This window comes from Trichoplax adhaerens, genomic scaffold, assembly GCF_000150275.1.
Source record: "Trichoplax adhaerens TRIADscaffold_34 genomic scaffold, whole genome shotgun sequence".
In the NCBI taxonomy this organism is placed as follows: domain Eukaryota; kingdom Metazoa; phylum Placozoa; class Uniplacotomia; order Trichoplacea; family Trichoplacidae; genus Trichoplax; species Trichoplax adhaerens.
Window position 1 is genome coordinate 164,866 of NW_002060974.1, and position 18,332 is coordinate 183,197.

At 33.4% G+C, this 18,332-nt stretch overlaps 2 protein-coding genes across 2 annotated transcripts; one reads left to right on the top strand and one right to left on the bottom strand.

The window, feature by feature from the left end:
• Positions 1-4,208: 4,208 nt before the first annotated feature.
• Positions 4,209-5,896, bottom strand: TRIADDRAFT_33397 (uncharacterized protein; the record flags this gene model as incomplete). The annotated part of the gene is made up of 6 exons (XM_002117989.1): positions 4,209-4,299; positions 4,386-4,477; positions 4,682-4,750; positions 4,854-4,939; positions 5,011-5,140; positions 5,759-5,896. Coding segments are annotated over 6 exons (606 nt in total), but the record flags the coding sequence as incomplete, so codon positions are not given.
• Positions 5,897-12,758: 6,862 nt separating this feature from the next.
• Positions 12,759-13,661, top strand: TRIADDRAFT_33438 (uncharacterized protein; the record flags this gene model as incomplete). Its single annotated transcript, XM_002117968.1, has 5 exons — positions 12,759-12,798; positions 12,902-12,964; positions 13,080-13,210; positions 13,299-13,360; positions 13,505-13,661. Coding segments are annotated over 5 exons (453 nt in total), but the record flags the coding sequence as incomplete, so codon positions are not given.
• Between the last annotated feature and the right edge of the window lie 4,671 nt (positions 13,662-18,332).

Sequence of the window (18,332 nt, forward strand, 5' to 3'; positions counted from 1 at the left end):
CAAAATTTAAATTTAAATGAAAAAAATTAGGTTAATAAAGATGCTAGAAGGAATGAATAGGTAAAAATTAAGCTTTCTTCTTCCTAGATTTCGAATTAATTTATAGTTGATGAAAGTCAACTTTAATAAATTAAACTTTATGTATCGTATAATACTATCGATAAATTGAAATCTACACGGTTTATTTTTTCTTTTTACTTTCTCTAATATTGCAGATAGTTAAAGTTTATTTGTGGTCATTACGTTTACATCAATAAAAAATCCATAAAATCAATATTCCCTAATACCAGGCGATAATTGACCGTGAAGGAAGTTAGATAGCTATAATCACTATACTTTAAATATTATGGTTATAACGTATATATGATGATAAAGTGATATTATGTATAATAAATTCAAGAAAAATTCAATTTGAGAACACTTTTAAAGCATGAATAACATAAGATTTCGACCCATACTTTTAGTTCATTTGCAAAATATGGCAAAAATATTGCAATTACGATGTTACGATATTTGAAAGTGTAACTATTTAGGCCGTACCAAAGTGATAATGTCAGAGATTAATAGACATTTCATATGTTTACTTTATTAAATTGATTTAAATGATAAGATTTGCTTTTGTGAAAAGATGTTTTAAGCGTTGAGGAATAATAATGGCAAAGCATTTATAAGTTACTACCAATTATAAATTTGATTACCTTAGTCTTATTGATTTTATAAATATTATTCAACGATAAAATTTACACAGCTGGAAATTTTTGTGCGGGTAGAAGACATTATTCAATCTGGATTCTTATATGCTATGATAGTTACTATTCCTTTTTTATTTTATAGCAATTTTTGTTTAATGATAAATTAGCCAAAACTAGAAGCGTTGTAGAAAGCTATGGGGCAATATATATAGTAGAAGTAATAGATCCTTTCTGGTACCCCGTTGTGTTAATAAGACGACATTGTACTATGAATACTCGATCAAGCATAATTTCAATAACTTGTAACATATAAAATTATTGCTATATGTCGTTTTAAAATATATCATATTGTCAGCTATAACCATTTGTATGCTGACTTGGAGCATTTTCATTCACTGGAAATGAATTATATCGTTTGATCGAATGGCAAGCTATTTAAAAGCGCGTAATTAGTCCATGAAAAATTATTGCATTTAATTCGGTTGATAGGTTACGACATATCGTCATGATACTTGATAATCATAGCCTTAGATCAAATAAGTAAAAAATAGGTTAATTGAAAGGCTACTTTAAGATAATGAGATTATGTAAGGTAAAAGTGCTGCTATGAGGAGTAGGTTTACATGAGATGATGATGGAAATAGCAGTCTTCGTTCTATCTATTTAATTGTAATGTAAACTTCTATGATAGAGATCTTTTACATTCGATGATCCAATCACGACGCCTTACATTAAATAGCAGAAGATCGGAAATAACATCTGATGAAAACCGTCATTATACTGTGATTCAATTAGATAATTTCGATTGAAATATAACGTATCATGCCGTTTATGGATGATCTCCTACGACATAAACGTGGATAAAATTAGGGTGAGTTGGCGTATTCATTTAGGTATCACGTAAAAGACCGAGATTTCAGGTATTCTACTCAGTTAACGACATATATAACAACATGATAAAATAGTACAGTATTGCTTTTATATATTCTTGCTATATTAATTTATTCAATCCAATCAACAGTATTGACTGCACAAAGTAGAAATTAAACTAGTATCGGCGCAAAAGAAGTCATGTTTTCACTTCATACTAACCTGTAACATATGGAGAATTTGATGTTTTTCCATATATTGAATGGCTTTATGATATGGGCTTTCGGTTATTTCGGTGATTTTCTTATTTTCATCCTGTTGATCATGGTTCGCAGTTATTTCTTTCGTTACTGTAGTTGTCTTCATATCTGTTACCATCGACGATTCTGTTGACGATAATTTTGTTTCCATCGATCTTCTACCTCTACTATTACATGCTCCAAAGATGGCTAGTAGTTATGATGATTGCTACAGTGGCAAAATAATGTTTGATCAAGACGATAGTAGAAACAATACTAGCAGAGGTTGAGCCCGTCGTTGCTATGGAAACCAAAGTGGCGAGTTAATTAGACTGACAATAGTAGCTAAGAGGATAACAATCATTATGCTGACTGATTATTTCGTCTATATAGATGCTCATAAATCTCTATGAATTGACTCATTTTAACCTACGTCTTGCTGTGTAGCTCAAGTAAGTATGTTAATTCATAATAAAACTATAAATCAATTGTCATTTATAAAACATGGATCACTTACAAAGATTGCATGTAGTATCATGGATGAGAACTAGGTATTGCACTTGATTATACGCTACTGGACTATTGGTGTAGTAAATAACGGTATTAGAATCTACACATATGTAATTAACGAGTAGTTGTGTAGTTATGGGATAACTAATTGCACATATGTCCATATATACGCCTATATTCATACACAATTAATACATAGTACTAGTGTAATACCATCGTATTTAGATACAGCACTGTAACCTAGCATGGTATTATGTAGATTACTATATATTTAGAGATAGTATATACAAGACGTATATTCTTTATACAGCGAGGAATTGGATACAATGACTTAGATAGTACTTTAATACTTAAAGTAGCTCAATAAAGTTGTGCTAATACATTGCAATTGGTTTGATCTTGATAATAAAATTTCAATCCTCTACCAGTATGAATTAATTATCATAAATCTAGTAAACATTAAGATTACAGCATCATTGTACAGCTAAGAAAATACTTAATGTCAAAATTTTATGCTTTTTTGATCAAAGGGGTGAGCATAGCGCAATTTAATTTTTGCTATCGTATAACATTTCAAGCTCAAAAGCTAAAAACTAGTTTTTCGGTGAGCTACTTTCACGTTATCACATTCTGTGACGTTAGTATAGTGTTAGAGATGTTTATATCTGTAATCTCAGGTGATTTAGCTTGTAAGCACGACTGGATTATTTATTGTAATAAAGCTGCCATCTTACGTATCTATCTTGATATATAAGTGCAGCATACAGTATATGTCAAAATTTCATCTTACCTTATTAAGAAAAAGAAACTAGTGCGATTGATTTTAGATGATCAATTTTGTACAATGCTCAATTCGTATATAATTATAACTGACTAGAGTTTAATACCATTATAAAATATTTTCTTAAGCTCTAATATTAATTTGAATATAGTCTTACAAATTGAACTGATTGCTGTTGTTCTGTAAATTCCTCTGCGATGCAATAGTTCATTTTTATTTTCAAATGATATTACAAAGATTAATGGTATTTTTGATCTGCTGCCAGCTGTGCACATTGTATTTATAAAATTTGTTACTAACAGTAAGTACAGTATATTCGTATAGTATTTCAACGCTATATTATCTTCGAGACACCCTACTCTGGTATAGATTATTTTTGTTTTATACGCGTACACTGCAGCTAACCGTGTTTATACAAATTTAGCTAGCTCTCAACTATGGTAAGCTAGACAGGCGATGCTATTGGTCGCTATCAAGTGCAGTGCTAGAATAGAAGGATATAATGCACATTCACTATAAATTTATAACCCATATCATTATTGCCAGTAATTTGGAATTATCATTGAAAAGGGACAAGCAGTTTTATTTGTAATATACGCGTATTATTACAAATATAATTTTTTTCATGTTAGTACCAACAATGAAGAAGTATACAACAAAAATGACTTTGCCATATCAACGGTTACTTAATTCTATATATATCAAATAAATGTTATCCATCCATTAATTACAAATAATAGACAGTATCGATTAGAAATTACACAAGCTGGAAATTTCTAATCATGGTAGATGATTGATTGACATAAACTTAATTTTCTCTTTTAGGCTATTTGACGGTCAAACAATACGATGGAATATAGCAATTTTTATCTATGCATGACATGTTATGCCTTTGAGATACGACAGCAATGCAATAAACAATCAATTGCATCAGATTCTTTCTATTGATTCATTGGTTTTAAAATAGAAGCTTATTGCTGAGATAAATTAAATAGGCAAATTTTCTCTTTGTTAAATTGATTTAGAAAAATCTGTTTAGCAATTATAGCCTTTTGCTTAGAAGATAGTACAAAAATGTAATTGTTTATTTGATGAGTTTACATCATCTTTAAGTAATTACCTTTCACTTTTCTTAAGATGTTTGACAAAATTTACAGATCTCATGTAGCTAAGTCCTGATGCAACCGTTGTAGCTGCAGTCGTAAACCTATTGCCCATCATGATTGATTAAAAATTAGTTCATTAGAAGTAATTAAAAAAATGCTAGAAAAAATAATAAGGCTAGTGACGAACCATAAGATCTGGAGCATAGGATGATGTATAAAGTCAAATATGGGTGCTGCTATAGACATGAATATCAGCGATAATTGTAGACCGGTATTTAGCTAGCAAGATAAGAATGGCATGATATTAAATGATATAGCATATGTCTTCAAGTTATATTTGCAAAGTCAGTAAAGGAAATTTGCTTCTAATTATAAATGATAAGCTCCCATATTTCCAGTGAGTCGTACTATGTTGAAAAATTTGCAAAATTTTTTAAACGTACTAAACTGTACGCGTAGGTACAAGTATGCAGTAGACATTACCTTACTAATACCAAGCGGATGGATTTCGGCGGGAGCATGCCTTGTACTGAAAAATCGGTTGAGAGTAACCTACAATTAAAATAGATAGATATACTTTTTAAGTTATTCCAATTTACAGTAAGTACCAAAATTACAAATGTATCGAGTCGCTGCGCAGTAGCAAAAATCATACAGGTGGAGGAAGTGTTTTAAATCGGTAGTAAAAAGCGTATGTCACTAATCCAATGTCTCTTGATAGAATGATTGCAGTAATTTGCCCTAGATACAGTAATAAATGGATCATTAGTAATGGATTAATGTGGCTAATTTGTTGATCAATTTTAACCTACATGGAAGTAATGAAGCAGCAGTTAGAGATACGGTTAAGGTACACATAAGAATTTTGTCGGAAACGGGGTCTAATACGGTTCCAATTAACGATTTTTGGCTAGAGTAACGCCTTGCAATCCAGCCATCCAGCTATATAGAATTAAATGAACAATGATTTACACCTTGATAATAAATAGCGACGTAATACTGTCATTTTTATCCTCTATGTCTTCCATAAATAATAATAATTATTGCATCTACAGGTAATCAACAATACATTGCATTAATCTATTAATACATTGTGTGTTTGAAAGGTTAACTTTCAAATGAATTCTAGACCAACCATTTGATTTTACTGTATATTATGATATCAGATATACTCCTCATTCAATAATTGTAATGCAATTACGTTTTAATTTAATAGTAATATACTGTAGCAGATTATGTTCTACTGTCGTTAGACCTATTAACTATGCTGAAATCAACACATTGTGTGTCTGAAACGTTAACTTATAAATGAATTCTAGGCGAAAGATTCAATGTTACTGTCTATTATGATATCAGTTATACTCCATATCCAATAATTATAATACCATAGCGTTTTAATTCAATAGCAATATACTGTAGTAGATTATGTTATACAGTAAGTAGATAGACATGTAAAGTTTAACTCTCAATGATCTCATTCAAAGGCTAGTTGATTAGATGCAGTAATGGCTATATCTAAATTAGCACTATGTAATTGAGATCTACATCTATTCTATTTACCAAATCAGTTAGGCCAGCAGCAGTGAAAAGTATTAAAGCACTTGTGAAATGATCTTGTAGTAACAAATAGGCCAAGTATGGAGATAGGACAAGTCGTGTCATGGATAAAATATTCGGTACGGTTATAATTCGATCTCTCTATTCAAAAACAATGAAGAACGTTATTAGTTTAGTCCTAATCAAAAAAGTTACCGTTGTATCTTCTCAACGCATATTGTATTGATATAATACATTACGGTTTAGTGTTAACATTGGCCATATTAAAGTCATCAATGACATGTTGTATGAGCTTGATGATAGGATTCAATGACACTATGTCTATTGGCTACGGTTAGTATGTCTACACTACGAGATGCAATAGGCTAAGATGTTTACTAAAACACTTTTCAACTTACATCTATTGTAGAATTGAGTATAGTAGCCATAGGATGTTGTGTTTTAGGTGGAGGCTATTTTAAGGTTAAACGACGTGACAGTGTCGTCTAAAAAAGTACAACATGTTGTAGGTCATGATGATCTACTGCAGCAGCACAAGTTAGTACGATAGTCCTAAGCGATATTCTTTTACAGTATGCTATACGGATAGAGATGCTTGTACTCGTTGTAGTCTATTTTTTCGAAGAGAATACTACTGTATCGATTGGAAAACAATCATCTTGTCTCTTTTTGAGCGACTGGAAATGATGAGCAATCAACAGAGAATAGATCGTATTCTTCTCCAGTTATGCTTATCACCCGAGTCGAACTGATCGTAATGGATAGAGACTGCTAACAGCCTCCATGGCAGTATCTCTATCCAAGACACCATCATACAGTAGTGTCAATAACAAGGACCGAGATTGTATCTTGATGATTGTATCGATAGCTCGTTTAATGTATGCAGGAAAGTATTAGTAGCGCTGCATGGCATAGGATAGTGTAGCAAAGGCTTGGAGGATGTTGAACTTACAAGTATGGCGTATCATTTGCACTTACATATCGTTCTATTGAAGATGGTTGTTCAGAAGTATAGGATCGTTTTGGTAATACAACATCTGTTAGAGAAATAGAGCGAATCATTGAAGGAGGTGGTAAAGGACGATGAGTCCATAACATTGCAAGCGATTGGCGACCAGATGTGCCATTGCTTGCGTTGCAATGAAGCCTTTTGGAAAGCAACAACGTTGTTATGCGACCTTGACGGCCAACTACATGGCCAATACTAGTCATAGGATACCGTAGAACAGGATACATGATTAACAATCCACTTTAGAGTCTAAATAAGGTGTAATAAACTTGCAATAGTAGATTAATTGAGCTTTGATCCGCCGAGAAGGAGCGGCAATAGAGCAAGAGAGAGAAAAGGAAATGGCTTGCAGCTAGCCAATTTGGCAGTGTTTTGTATGCTTTTAGCGGAGGTCCCTCCTGCTGTTGCCTCTTTGTCCATACAATCCATTGTTACTATCACAGATTGTATGCTGTAGGCTAGATCGCTGGGTATGTTTTGCGTGATGGAAATGACTTGTTTGCTGAGAATTTGCAAAGGGATAGAAAATGCTGGTCAGAACGTTCAAAACGTGCTGATCGACTCTTTTACTGGTCATTTGAAGTAGAGTCGATCACTGCAACGCTACATTACCCTATTGACGATGGCCAAAACTGTCATGTCGTAGTCATCTAAATGAGCAGGTTGGTTTTGCCAAGGATTACGAGAAGAAGACTTTCTTCTTCTTCTAGTAGTCCATGGCTAGGATGAAGAGCTATTTCAGTCCTTGTGGATTGTATGAATAAGCTCATAGCACTAGTTATTGTGTGTGCTCCGTTGTTTACTTGCAAGCTATCATTTGCATATCCTCCATCTTGCTGCATGCAGAACATTTTAAGATCGAGTTCTACTCGTATCATGTTTTATTTGCACAGTAGGCATCGTGGATGCAAAATATCATCATTCACCTCGGCTTTTTCTGATCCTATCGGATATCAACATGAATACTAGCAAATTCGATCAAGGCTTACTATCGACAGGTTTTAGCGAGTTTGTCTAGCTCAGAACGGATAAGCCAATGGCATGATGCCATGGGAGATGAGCAGCATTCTTTGAGCTTGTTATGAGTAACATTCACATACTGTACACAATTTGTGTTCGCTTCAAATCAATGCCAGCAATCATAGACTACTCTTCTTGTAGTAATCCATGCTACACTACAAGGATATCAACGTGAGTATCGGCAAATTGGATCGAGCTTTACTATCGACAGGTTTCAGCAACTTGGCCTAGCTCACAATGGACAATTGGACATGCCCTTAGAGATGAGCAACATGACGTACACAATTTGTGTTCCACTCCAAATCAGTACCTACAATCATGGACTACTTCAAGAAGAGCTCGAAAAAGAAGACATGGTCTTCTTGTAGTAGTCCCTGCTGCACTACAAGGATATCAATATGAATATCGGCAAATTCGATCAAAGCTTACTATCGACAGCTTTCAGTAATTTTGTCTAGCTCAGAATGGACAATTGGACATGCCCTTAGAGATGAGCAACATGACGTACACAACTTGTGTTCCACTCCAAATCAATGCCAGCAATCATGGACTACTAGAAGAAGAGCTAGAAGTCTTCTTCTGGTAGTCCATGCTGCGCTACAAGGATATCAATTTGAACATCAGCAAATAGCATCAAGGTTTATTCTTGACAGGTTTCAGCAATTTGGTCTAGCTCAGAATGGCCATTCCGAGTATGCACCTGAGAAAGGTTCGGTTATCAATGCCTACAATCATGGACCACTTGAAGAAGGTTTGGCCTTCCTCGAGCAGTCCATGCTACACTACAGTAGTGAAGAAAGAGAGGGGCTGTCATCTATTTTCCTAACGCAAAGTATCGATGCCGTTGATCGGACTATTTGGCAGGCCATTGGAAGCAGATTGTCCATCTCCACAGCTGCAGCTGTGGCAAGTTGGTTGCGCCAGCTGGCGGGCCTACAGCTGCACTCACGATACTATGTCATGAACTTGCCGCAGTATAGTATACTACACTATAGAGCGTTGAGTAGATTGTCCTTGCTGGTCAATAGGTCCAACATTTGCCAATCAATGCTTTAAGAATGGATTTTCGACGTGGATAATCATCAGGAATTACTCTATTCCTTGCAGGAGTCCTTGCTGCAGTCGCTGATAGGCATAGACTAGCAGAATATTCTAGCTGTGTGTGCGATGGCTTGGATAGATAGTAGTGTGTTCTGCTCATGTCGCTGTGATCTATGTCTATGTATGGAGAATCGGTTGTGTATCGCGGTAATAACGACACGTCGACGACCATAGGCTAAGAGTCAATCGATCATCCCCTCCCCTCCCCCATTTGATTACGCAATTGATTCAAGTTGGCCATCATGGCGGACGAGGTAAGCATCCCTAGTTATAATTGATTGCTTGTACAAGACTAAAATAGGTAGACAACAACGATCAGAGGGTTTATTTTCTTCTTGGTTAGTGAGTGGATAGACAGTTGGTGTAGTATGATGATACTAAACTGTCGATCGAGAGACGATCATCAAATGGAAGCACGATAGTCTACATTGCGATCAGCTTTCAATCAAATGATTTTAGTCTACAGCTGTAGTAGTTGAACTAGGGATGATGAAGAATTGATTTTAGTGTAATAGGATCAGTAGGCTCTTGTTGGCTAGTGAGTGGATTGATGGATAACAGTGGATAGACAGTTAGTGTAGTATGATGATACTAAACAGTCGATCATCGAATGGAAGCACGATAGTCTACATTGCGATCAGCTTTCAATCAAATGATTTTAGTACAGACTACAGCTGCAGTAGTTGAACTAGGGATGATGAAGAATTGATTTTGGTGTAATAGGATCAGTAGGCTCTTGTTGGCTAGTGAGTGGATTGATGGATAACAGTGGATAGACAGTTAGTGTACTATGATGATACTAAACAGTCGATCATCGAATGGAAGCACGATAGTCTACATTGCGATCAGCTTTCAATCAAATGATTTTAGTCTACAGTAGTTGAACTGGGGATGATGAAGAATTGATTTTACTGCAATAAAATCAATGGGGGCTTATTCTCTTCTTGGTTAGTGAGTGGATTGATGGATAACAGTGGATAGACAGTTAGTGTACTATGATGATACTAAACAGTCGATCATCGAATGGAAGCACGATAGTCGACATTGCCATCAGCCTACAATCTAATGGTCTTATAGTCTAGTTGAACTGGGGATGATGAAGAATTGATTTTACTGCAATTGGACAGTTACTACTTGAAATCAATAGGGATCAGGGTAACGATAGGGTTATCGAGGTACAGTCTGAAAAAAGTAAAGGCCACTTCTCGGTAGATCAAACATAACATGTTCATCGAACTTTGTTGAAAATCAAAGGGACAATTTTTACTTATGCTTGATCAAATTTTAACCAGGATGCAATTCATTTTTGACATAGTAACGATCTTATGAAGCTCTGTAAGACCATAGATACTGTAGGTTGTACGATTACATCGATTCCAACTGGCCGATGATGGGCTTTGTACATGTTATGGATTCGATCTTTCCAATCAGTTTCTGTCAAATATTATCAGCAATATTGTGCTATGTTTTAGTAGAAAGGAGATCGGACGATATTCTTCTACCCTTACGACCTATGAAGGGCTTGCTTTAAATAGGGTAGAAATAATGAAAGAATTCGCTTGCATATGTATAGTCTTGACTACCCTGCATACAATGTAGAGGTTATTGCTTCTACTCATTACTAAACGACTTTCCAACAGCTTTAGGACTATTACGATCGATCAGAAAGGTCTTCTACTGTAGATGCATCATTCAATTCGCTTACTGACGTGCACAATCTCAATCATACCGTGTACATTGTAGACATGATTGCTTTCATTAATTTCAATCAACGACCTTCTACCAGCTAGCTCTAGCACTGTTGTAATAGATCCCCAAAAGGTTGTAAACTGATGCTAAAGGCGTGATTACTCGGATTGGATTTTTCACTCCCAACATTTTCTAATATAGTTGCTGTAACAATGTTATGATAGACTCAAGAGATCGCAATCCAGATCTCCACATGTTGTCATTCGTATTAATTTCATATGCATTTACTGTATACGTAAAAGTTGATAATGCAATCATCATTCTACGCATAGGATAATCCAATGACAAAAACGCTACTACGAGCTATCATTCCAAGTAAATTACATCATACCCTAAAGAGGTTCGATTTGAGCCATTGAATCTCCTACTTTAGTAGCGATGTACAATATTTTAAAATACTCTACTGTAGTCAATTTTACTCGTATAAAATGATAGACGATGACTCTCATTGATCTAAAATAATTTTCCAACGACGTCCTTATTGGTATACTGTAGGTTGTGAAATGGACAATCTTTTCAATTGAATGAATATACTGGAATTAAAAATTAGAGCAACATTGTATAGCATAGAATTAGATTAGCCATTAGCCCACTATCCAATAGATAGAACTGGAAATACTATACGGCAGTCCAATTTTATACAATTAATTATGGACGATAACTTTTATTTATCGAAACTAATTTTCTAACCAAGTCCATATTCGTGTAGGCTGTAAAATGGATCGTCTTTTAAATTTATTGTTTGTAATTAAGAATAAAGTAAAGCTGTATAGAATTAGATCAGATATTATGCAATGAATACAGCTTGCTAATTAGTGTTGATAATTTTATTATTATTAACATTTTGGATATACAGTAGTATGCCACGTCATCAAGCGAGTATACCAGACCATTAGGTTGGCATAGTTGAAATCTGTCTATTTAGGCCATCCATTCAATCAATTGATTTCCTTCATGCGTCCAATTTCATATTAAGAATGTTAACTCTATTCTTTCTTTATGACATTATATACAGTACATAGATGGATAGTTTTAATTTGTAATCCTTTACAAATTAATACTAAATGATTCCTCTGATGTAAACTTTTCAACTATAGTTTGCAGGATTAATGAATCAATTCAATAATGATATGGATAGAGTCAAAAGTAAAAATATAGCTGACGTCAATCCTACTCTCTTCATTATTGATATTGTTACCACCACCATGTTCCGTCTACAAATTGGTTGACAGTGTGATAGTGACTATTAATCCACATCGGTGCAACTAATTCCATAAGCCTTTTTGCCTGCTAATTTAATTTAAAATATAGGCATAGAGCTTAGCGTGACAGTTTAAACCAAAACTATTGGAGCAATTGTTGGTGTAAACACTCGTTACTGCATTTGATGTATGAGTATATGCACGTGCATCTGATATGGTAGATTAATCATTTCAGATTGTTGTTATTGTAATATAGTAATGATGTATTGAAACCTCAAAAGACTTGCTTATGGACGGTATTTAGGCAAAGTTGATTATAGGATGATATTGTTTTACTAGAGTAGCCATTGATGAATACAAACATCTAAAAAGATATATAATGAAAACGACAGACTTAATTTACCGTTTCTACAAGTAGATAAATAACCGTGATTCAGTTCATCAAGTAGAATACCATCGAGATTATTGCAACAACTTCAAGAAGTATTCGTTGATCTATCCTATGTTACTATACGCGTAAACGATGTATAAATAAGTCGTATAGATAGGTTTTAACTGTATTAGAAACTAGAGTATTCTATCGAGGGAGATATACAATATATCATAGTATCATGAAAGTAAAACATTCTAGAATATTATCTTGGTATAATTGCTAAAAAGAGCTGGGATTGTTAAGTAAAGTAATGTCAATTCTTAACATCAGTAATGGACAACACCGAAATACACGTAATAAAAGTAAAATACCAAACAATCGCTTACCTCGAGATTACATTGCTTGTACTTATATTATTCCTTTATCCTTTTCTCATCGTAGTCATCGACGACTGCTTTATATGATTGCAAGCTATTAGCTGACTTGGATTTCGGTACACTCAATTTAAAATTACCTTCAGGATCTTCACCTTTAAATCCTTCTCCTTCGTTGGTTGTACGGCCCCTGCAGAGAGATGACTTTGATAAAGGTTGAATAAATTGAATCATTTCAAGATGTAGATTTTAACCTGAGTGTAGAAAATAAATGAAAGATTTCGTTTACTTCTAATAATTTAATTTTTTGTACCGTAGGTTATTTACAACTTTTATCCAATTTAACTGAAGTTGGTGATGTAACAAAAGAAATGTTTTACAGTATGTCTAAATTATAGCCGCTCACGTAGAGTAATTTTGATCATTTTTGTTTTATTAGAAGGAAATAATACAACTTTCTATCTTCTAATCTTTGATCATTTATTCTTGCAATTAGAACGCTTTGATCACATGAAATCTTGGCAAAACAGCCATTTTGTGACAGTGATTGAGGATACTTCTACCGGCAAGATTATAGGAAATACTACTCTGGTTATAGAGCAAAAATTTATTCATTGTGCAACATATGTTAGTATTATTATTATTGTTTACAGAATAGCATTGACTTGTTGCGATATAGTGTCGTGATTTTAATACTGTAACAAATTTTTTGCAGAGAGGTAGAATAGAAGATGTTATAGTCGATGATGCGTATCGTGGTAAACAGTTGGCAAAAATGTAAGTACCATCCTCTCTTATTTTATGCTGTGTAGCTATTGTAATGGACAAGTAGACATATCAAAGCTTTAGTTTCATTTGATATAATTTCTATTATTACTAATTTATTTATATACTATATCGGCAATGTTTAATAATAAACAGTTTAGTTGGCAGCATGGTTCTTCTAAGTGAAAAGGTGGATTGCTACAAGTTGACACTAGAATGCACCGAAGATTATATGCCATTCTATCAGAAATTTGGACTAGCAACGAACCAGAGTCGTTACATGCAAAAAAAATTTTTTGATGTCAAATCTTGATCCTTGAAACATTCGTTTATTGCTTTAGCTAGATCAAACTCTTATTTTGCTATTATGTCGACTGTTCCAGTGGATTACTTTATTTAGGCTTTTAATTCCAGATATTCAACGAGGCTAGCAATTGTCTTGTGTTGATATTTCGATTTTAGTGTGTTTATTCAAATCAACGGATAGAATATAAAGTCGGATTAGGATCTCTGCTTATAACAGCGCAACAATATTATGAATATGAATATGAACAAGTTTGTTATTCAATATGGTGTTGAAAATAATGTAATTGGACGTTATGTATCTACATAAACCATAATTTATTCTTATAATTATGGTGATGACTACGAAGGAATAATATTCTATCATGTTACAACTGACCTTGACATACCCTTGACATTTTGTTTACGTACCATGCACTGTTTGCAATTGTACGTGCAATATTTCAAAGGTATTTTAATATAATCTAAACTTGATTAATCTCAAACCAATTGAATTTAGAATATGAATACAATCACTTAATTAAAAATCAATATTGAAAAACTAGAATTGATATCTGCTCCAAGAACTTGCTCGTAATTTTTTCACGCAAATTCAAGAATGACCATGCTAATTTTAAGGGGGATTGTCTCTCATTTATCCTTTGATTATTTTATAAAACAGTGAAGGTCGCACAGTATCATGCTTCCGAGGTTGAGGTAGATCGTTTACTTTATTTGAAAGACTAATAGGACTGAAATTACTCTTATTTTAAGAGAAGGTGTTGTTCATGTTTTTTAACTAGCTTGAGTTCAGTGGTATTTACACCGTTTTTTTTATTTTTTGCTTATCATTTCAACGATAAACTTACACAATTAACATTTTATGAGATCGTAGTGTGCAATAATATCATTTGACTTCATTATTTTTATCGTTTCTGTTGTAGATATTATTCTGATATACATATAAGGGTCATTAATACTATATTCTACGAAATGCTGCCTGATTAAAATGAGCTATCCATATTTATTTGTAACGATTTACTAAATAGCATATTGACAGGTACAATGTATACACTGTATCTACTTTGTTTATCAATTACTGGAAAAGTAAGTAATAGCTTGTGTACAGTAGGATAAGTAAGTAAACAAGATAAACAGGGGTTATATTATTTATTTTTTTCTTTAAATTATTATCACACAAATTTGGAATTACTCACCCATCATGTTGATAAATTATTCTGATATCAAGCTACACCTAGATAATGATAATATTCGATATTTAGCATACCTTGTAATTTTTCATTTCGAAATTGTTCGTTTAAATTGATGATGGTATAATTTTCATTTTATGACCAACTTTATGATTAAATTAATTAGAATACTGGGCTGACAATAATTCAAGTTTATTTTGAATCAGATCGGGCAGAATTAGCAATCATAATTTTTTAAACTGCTGTCCATAAAACTATAGTGGAGAGACTGATACTGTGCAACGGTATATTAGAGCTAAATTTAAACAAATAAAGGTGTAAAACTAGTGCTACTATAGACAGTACTCCGAGATCCAGCTCTAAACTACTTAGAAATAGGCTTCTAAAGGTGTACGCATCAAATGATATAAAATGATGGTAGGGGACTTGATAAAATAACCCAATCAGGTTACAATTCTTATTATAGTAAATAGGACAAGTTATAGCTAATTTTCAAGCCATGTAAAAAAGAGATTGAAGAACGTTGGATATGGCTATTTTTTAATTCAAACTGATCGTTTCTTTCTATGATAGGAAATGATGCTGATAAAATATTGATAGAAAAACTAATACCAGACTAATCATTCCTTGTACTAAAAAAAAATGGTTTACAAGACGTATAGTAATAATTAATAATAATAAAACTTTAGACCAACAGGTTTAATCGTTCATTTCTACTATAAGAAATGATGTCCAATATGGATAGAAAGACTTCTAGACTCAAAAGTTATAGCACGGTAGGTTAATAATCCTTTCTACTGAGAGAAACGATATAGAGATTATAACAAACTGTAATTAATAACAAAGAGACTAGAATACAGCAAGCTAATCGTTCATTGCTATCGTAAGAAATGATATCAAGGATGCATCATATTAATGCAAAAGATTTGATGCACAGCAGGTTTTGACTATGTGAATATTATTATGCACATGGATGATCTATTTCAAATGATTTTTGAACGATTTAGGTCAAACTAGAGTAGATAATTATTTAATTTGATCCTTTCTTCCTAACATGGAAACGTATGAAAAGTTAATAACATTTGCAAGCAAACAATAGGTTTTGGTGAGGTATATTACACTCATGGTTAGGTTAGTTTAATTTTGAATAGATTTATGTTTCTCAGTCGATTTTTTTGCTATAAGAGATTGGAATGCTTAGCATTCTATTCAATGGTGCCTCAAGTTTAATTTCCAGTTTTAAGAAATTATCCATATCAAGATAGAACAAAGATATTTTGATCACGTCTCTTTACAGTATTACTGGCAATAAAAGTATTTCCAAGAAATTTGGATTCTAAGTATGCTATGCAATGGTGGCTGAATTTGAATTTCTATTCTTAAAGTGTCGTCCATGTCAAGAGAGAATGAGAATATTTCAATTTTGTTTCTCCATTACAGGTCATTAAAGTGTCTATGGCAGCATTGATGGATAGCCTGCATAGGCTTTGATTGATCTTGCCTTAAGAATCATCGAACGCCAGTTGCAGACTTGCAGTTATTTTGTTTTTACCAGGACGACAAGATAGAATCATTCTCATTGGATAAGTATGGATAAGATTGAAATCAAAATCGACATACGAAGGAAATATACGCCTTAGCAATGATAAACTTATGTTATTATCAATAAGTATACGATCAATAATAATATATATATAATGAACTATCTATTTCAATTTAGATAATACCAATAATAGAATAGCCTATTGCAGTTATGTCAATAAGGTATAAAATAGTCCTGACCTGTAATCCAAATGAACGTAGAAAGGAAATGGATGCCATCGCTATTTCAATTCCTTGACGATAATAAAGTTATGTTATTACCAATAAGAATGGATGGATAATCTATTATCCATTTTAATTAAAATAATACCACAATATTATAGCCTATTGCAGTTGTGTCAATAAAGTATAAAATAGTCATGACCTATCAAGTCCTATCCAATTGGAGTACAACTCCTCCCATCTTGCTCAATCCCATGGACTCCATTGTCATTTCCAAGTTGAATTATCCTCCTGCTGTAGTGATTGTATCCCCATGATGGAAGCTAAAAGAAGAAGAATATATGATGATGATGATAATGAATAGAAAAGGATTGGATCCTATTTACTGTATGACTTGTTTTCATCAGTGGGGGAAAAAATTATTTGTACGTGAAAAAAATATCCATCTCTATTCTTCCATGGTTATTATTTGCTTAGTATACAAGTACAAATAATTAAATGGCAATTTCCTTGGCATTATCCAACTGTCTTGAGAGAACAGTGAGATGAAAAGGTTGGTTTACCATTCCATTGAACATCAGCAATAGAGTTAGAATGCAATCAATTTAATTCTATCTTCCATTTTGACTCTCTTGACAATATCCATGAAGGCTATTCTCCATTGCTCAATCTCAATCTGCAATTCCATATTCATCATCAACTTGGGTCAAGGATAAGGCGAGAGATTGCTCCATGACTGTCCATGTTCAAAAAAATAAAAAAATCAATCTATGCATGTCTGTCTCTTGCTCTCTCATTCCAGATTAAAAGATGAATTGGATTGATTGTCAAGATGGTTGGAAATTCTAACCAAGGAATAAGTTAACGCCTTCGTCTTCTTGCCAGCGGGTTACTTAACGTAGTAGCGCTAGTATTTGTTTTAATTATTCATGAGTCAATCATGACTATTGCCGATATTGTTATCATGCATTCATTAGGTTAATTAATGGATTGAATTCTTTTCAATTTTTTCCTCCTATCCTTGCATTGATTTTATTATTCTATACCCATCCGATATTACCACGTCCAAGTTCATCCAGTGCATATTCAATATCGTCCAACATTGCCTATCCTTCAAAATACTTGTTGCTTAAAACGTCTTGATTGAGCAACCATTGCATACATCGATTGGATTGGTTTCTTTCATTCCTGCCTACAAATTGGATAGTCCTGTTTAATTAGTGGTTGAGATCCATCTCTTTGGCCGGTCATTTCTTAGTATTTTTCTTTCTTTTTTTTCCCTCCACTTCAAGCGATTGAAATTGCCATTCAAGATGAAATCTAAAGTCTATTCCATTAACTTGAGTGTTTCAAGGGAAGATAATTCTCACATTTACTTTAAATGTGATGGCGGACGATTCGATTCGGCTTATACCTATAAAATGAACGTGGATTGCTTGTACAAGTTAACCTTTGCTTGCAAACCTCATATCGTTATTGAGTAAGTGGTACAACATGATCTAATATAGGTGGATAAGATTAACAATATTTTCATCTTGTTTTCGCTTACCAATCAAATTATTTGCTATGTGGTCACAGTAGAAAAAAAAAACCCGATAGGATCATTGCATCTGTTGAGTTCTGCATAACTGACCATCATCGTCTACTTGTATGTAGTATTTTGACTCCACTCTCGATGCATGGACTGGTGGATAAAAGTTACAATCTATTTTTTTCTCCTCCCCCCC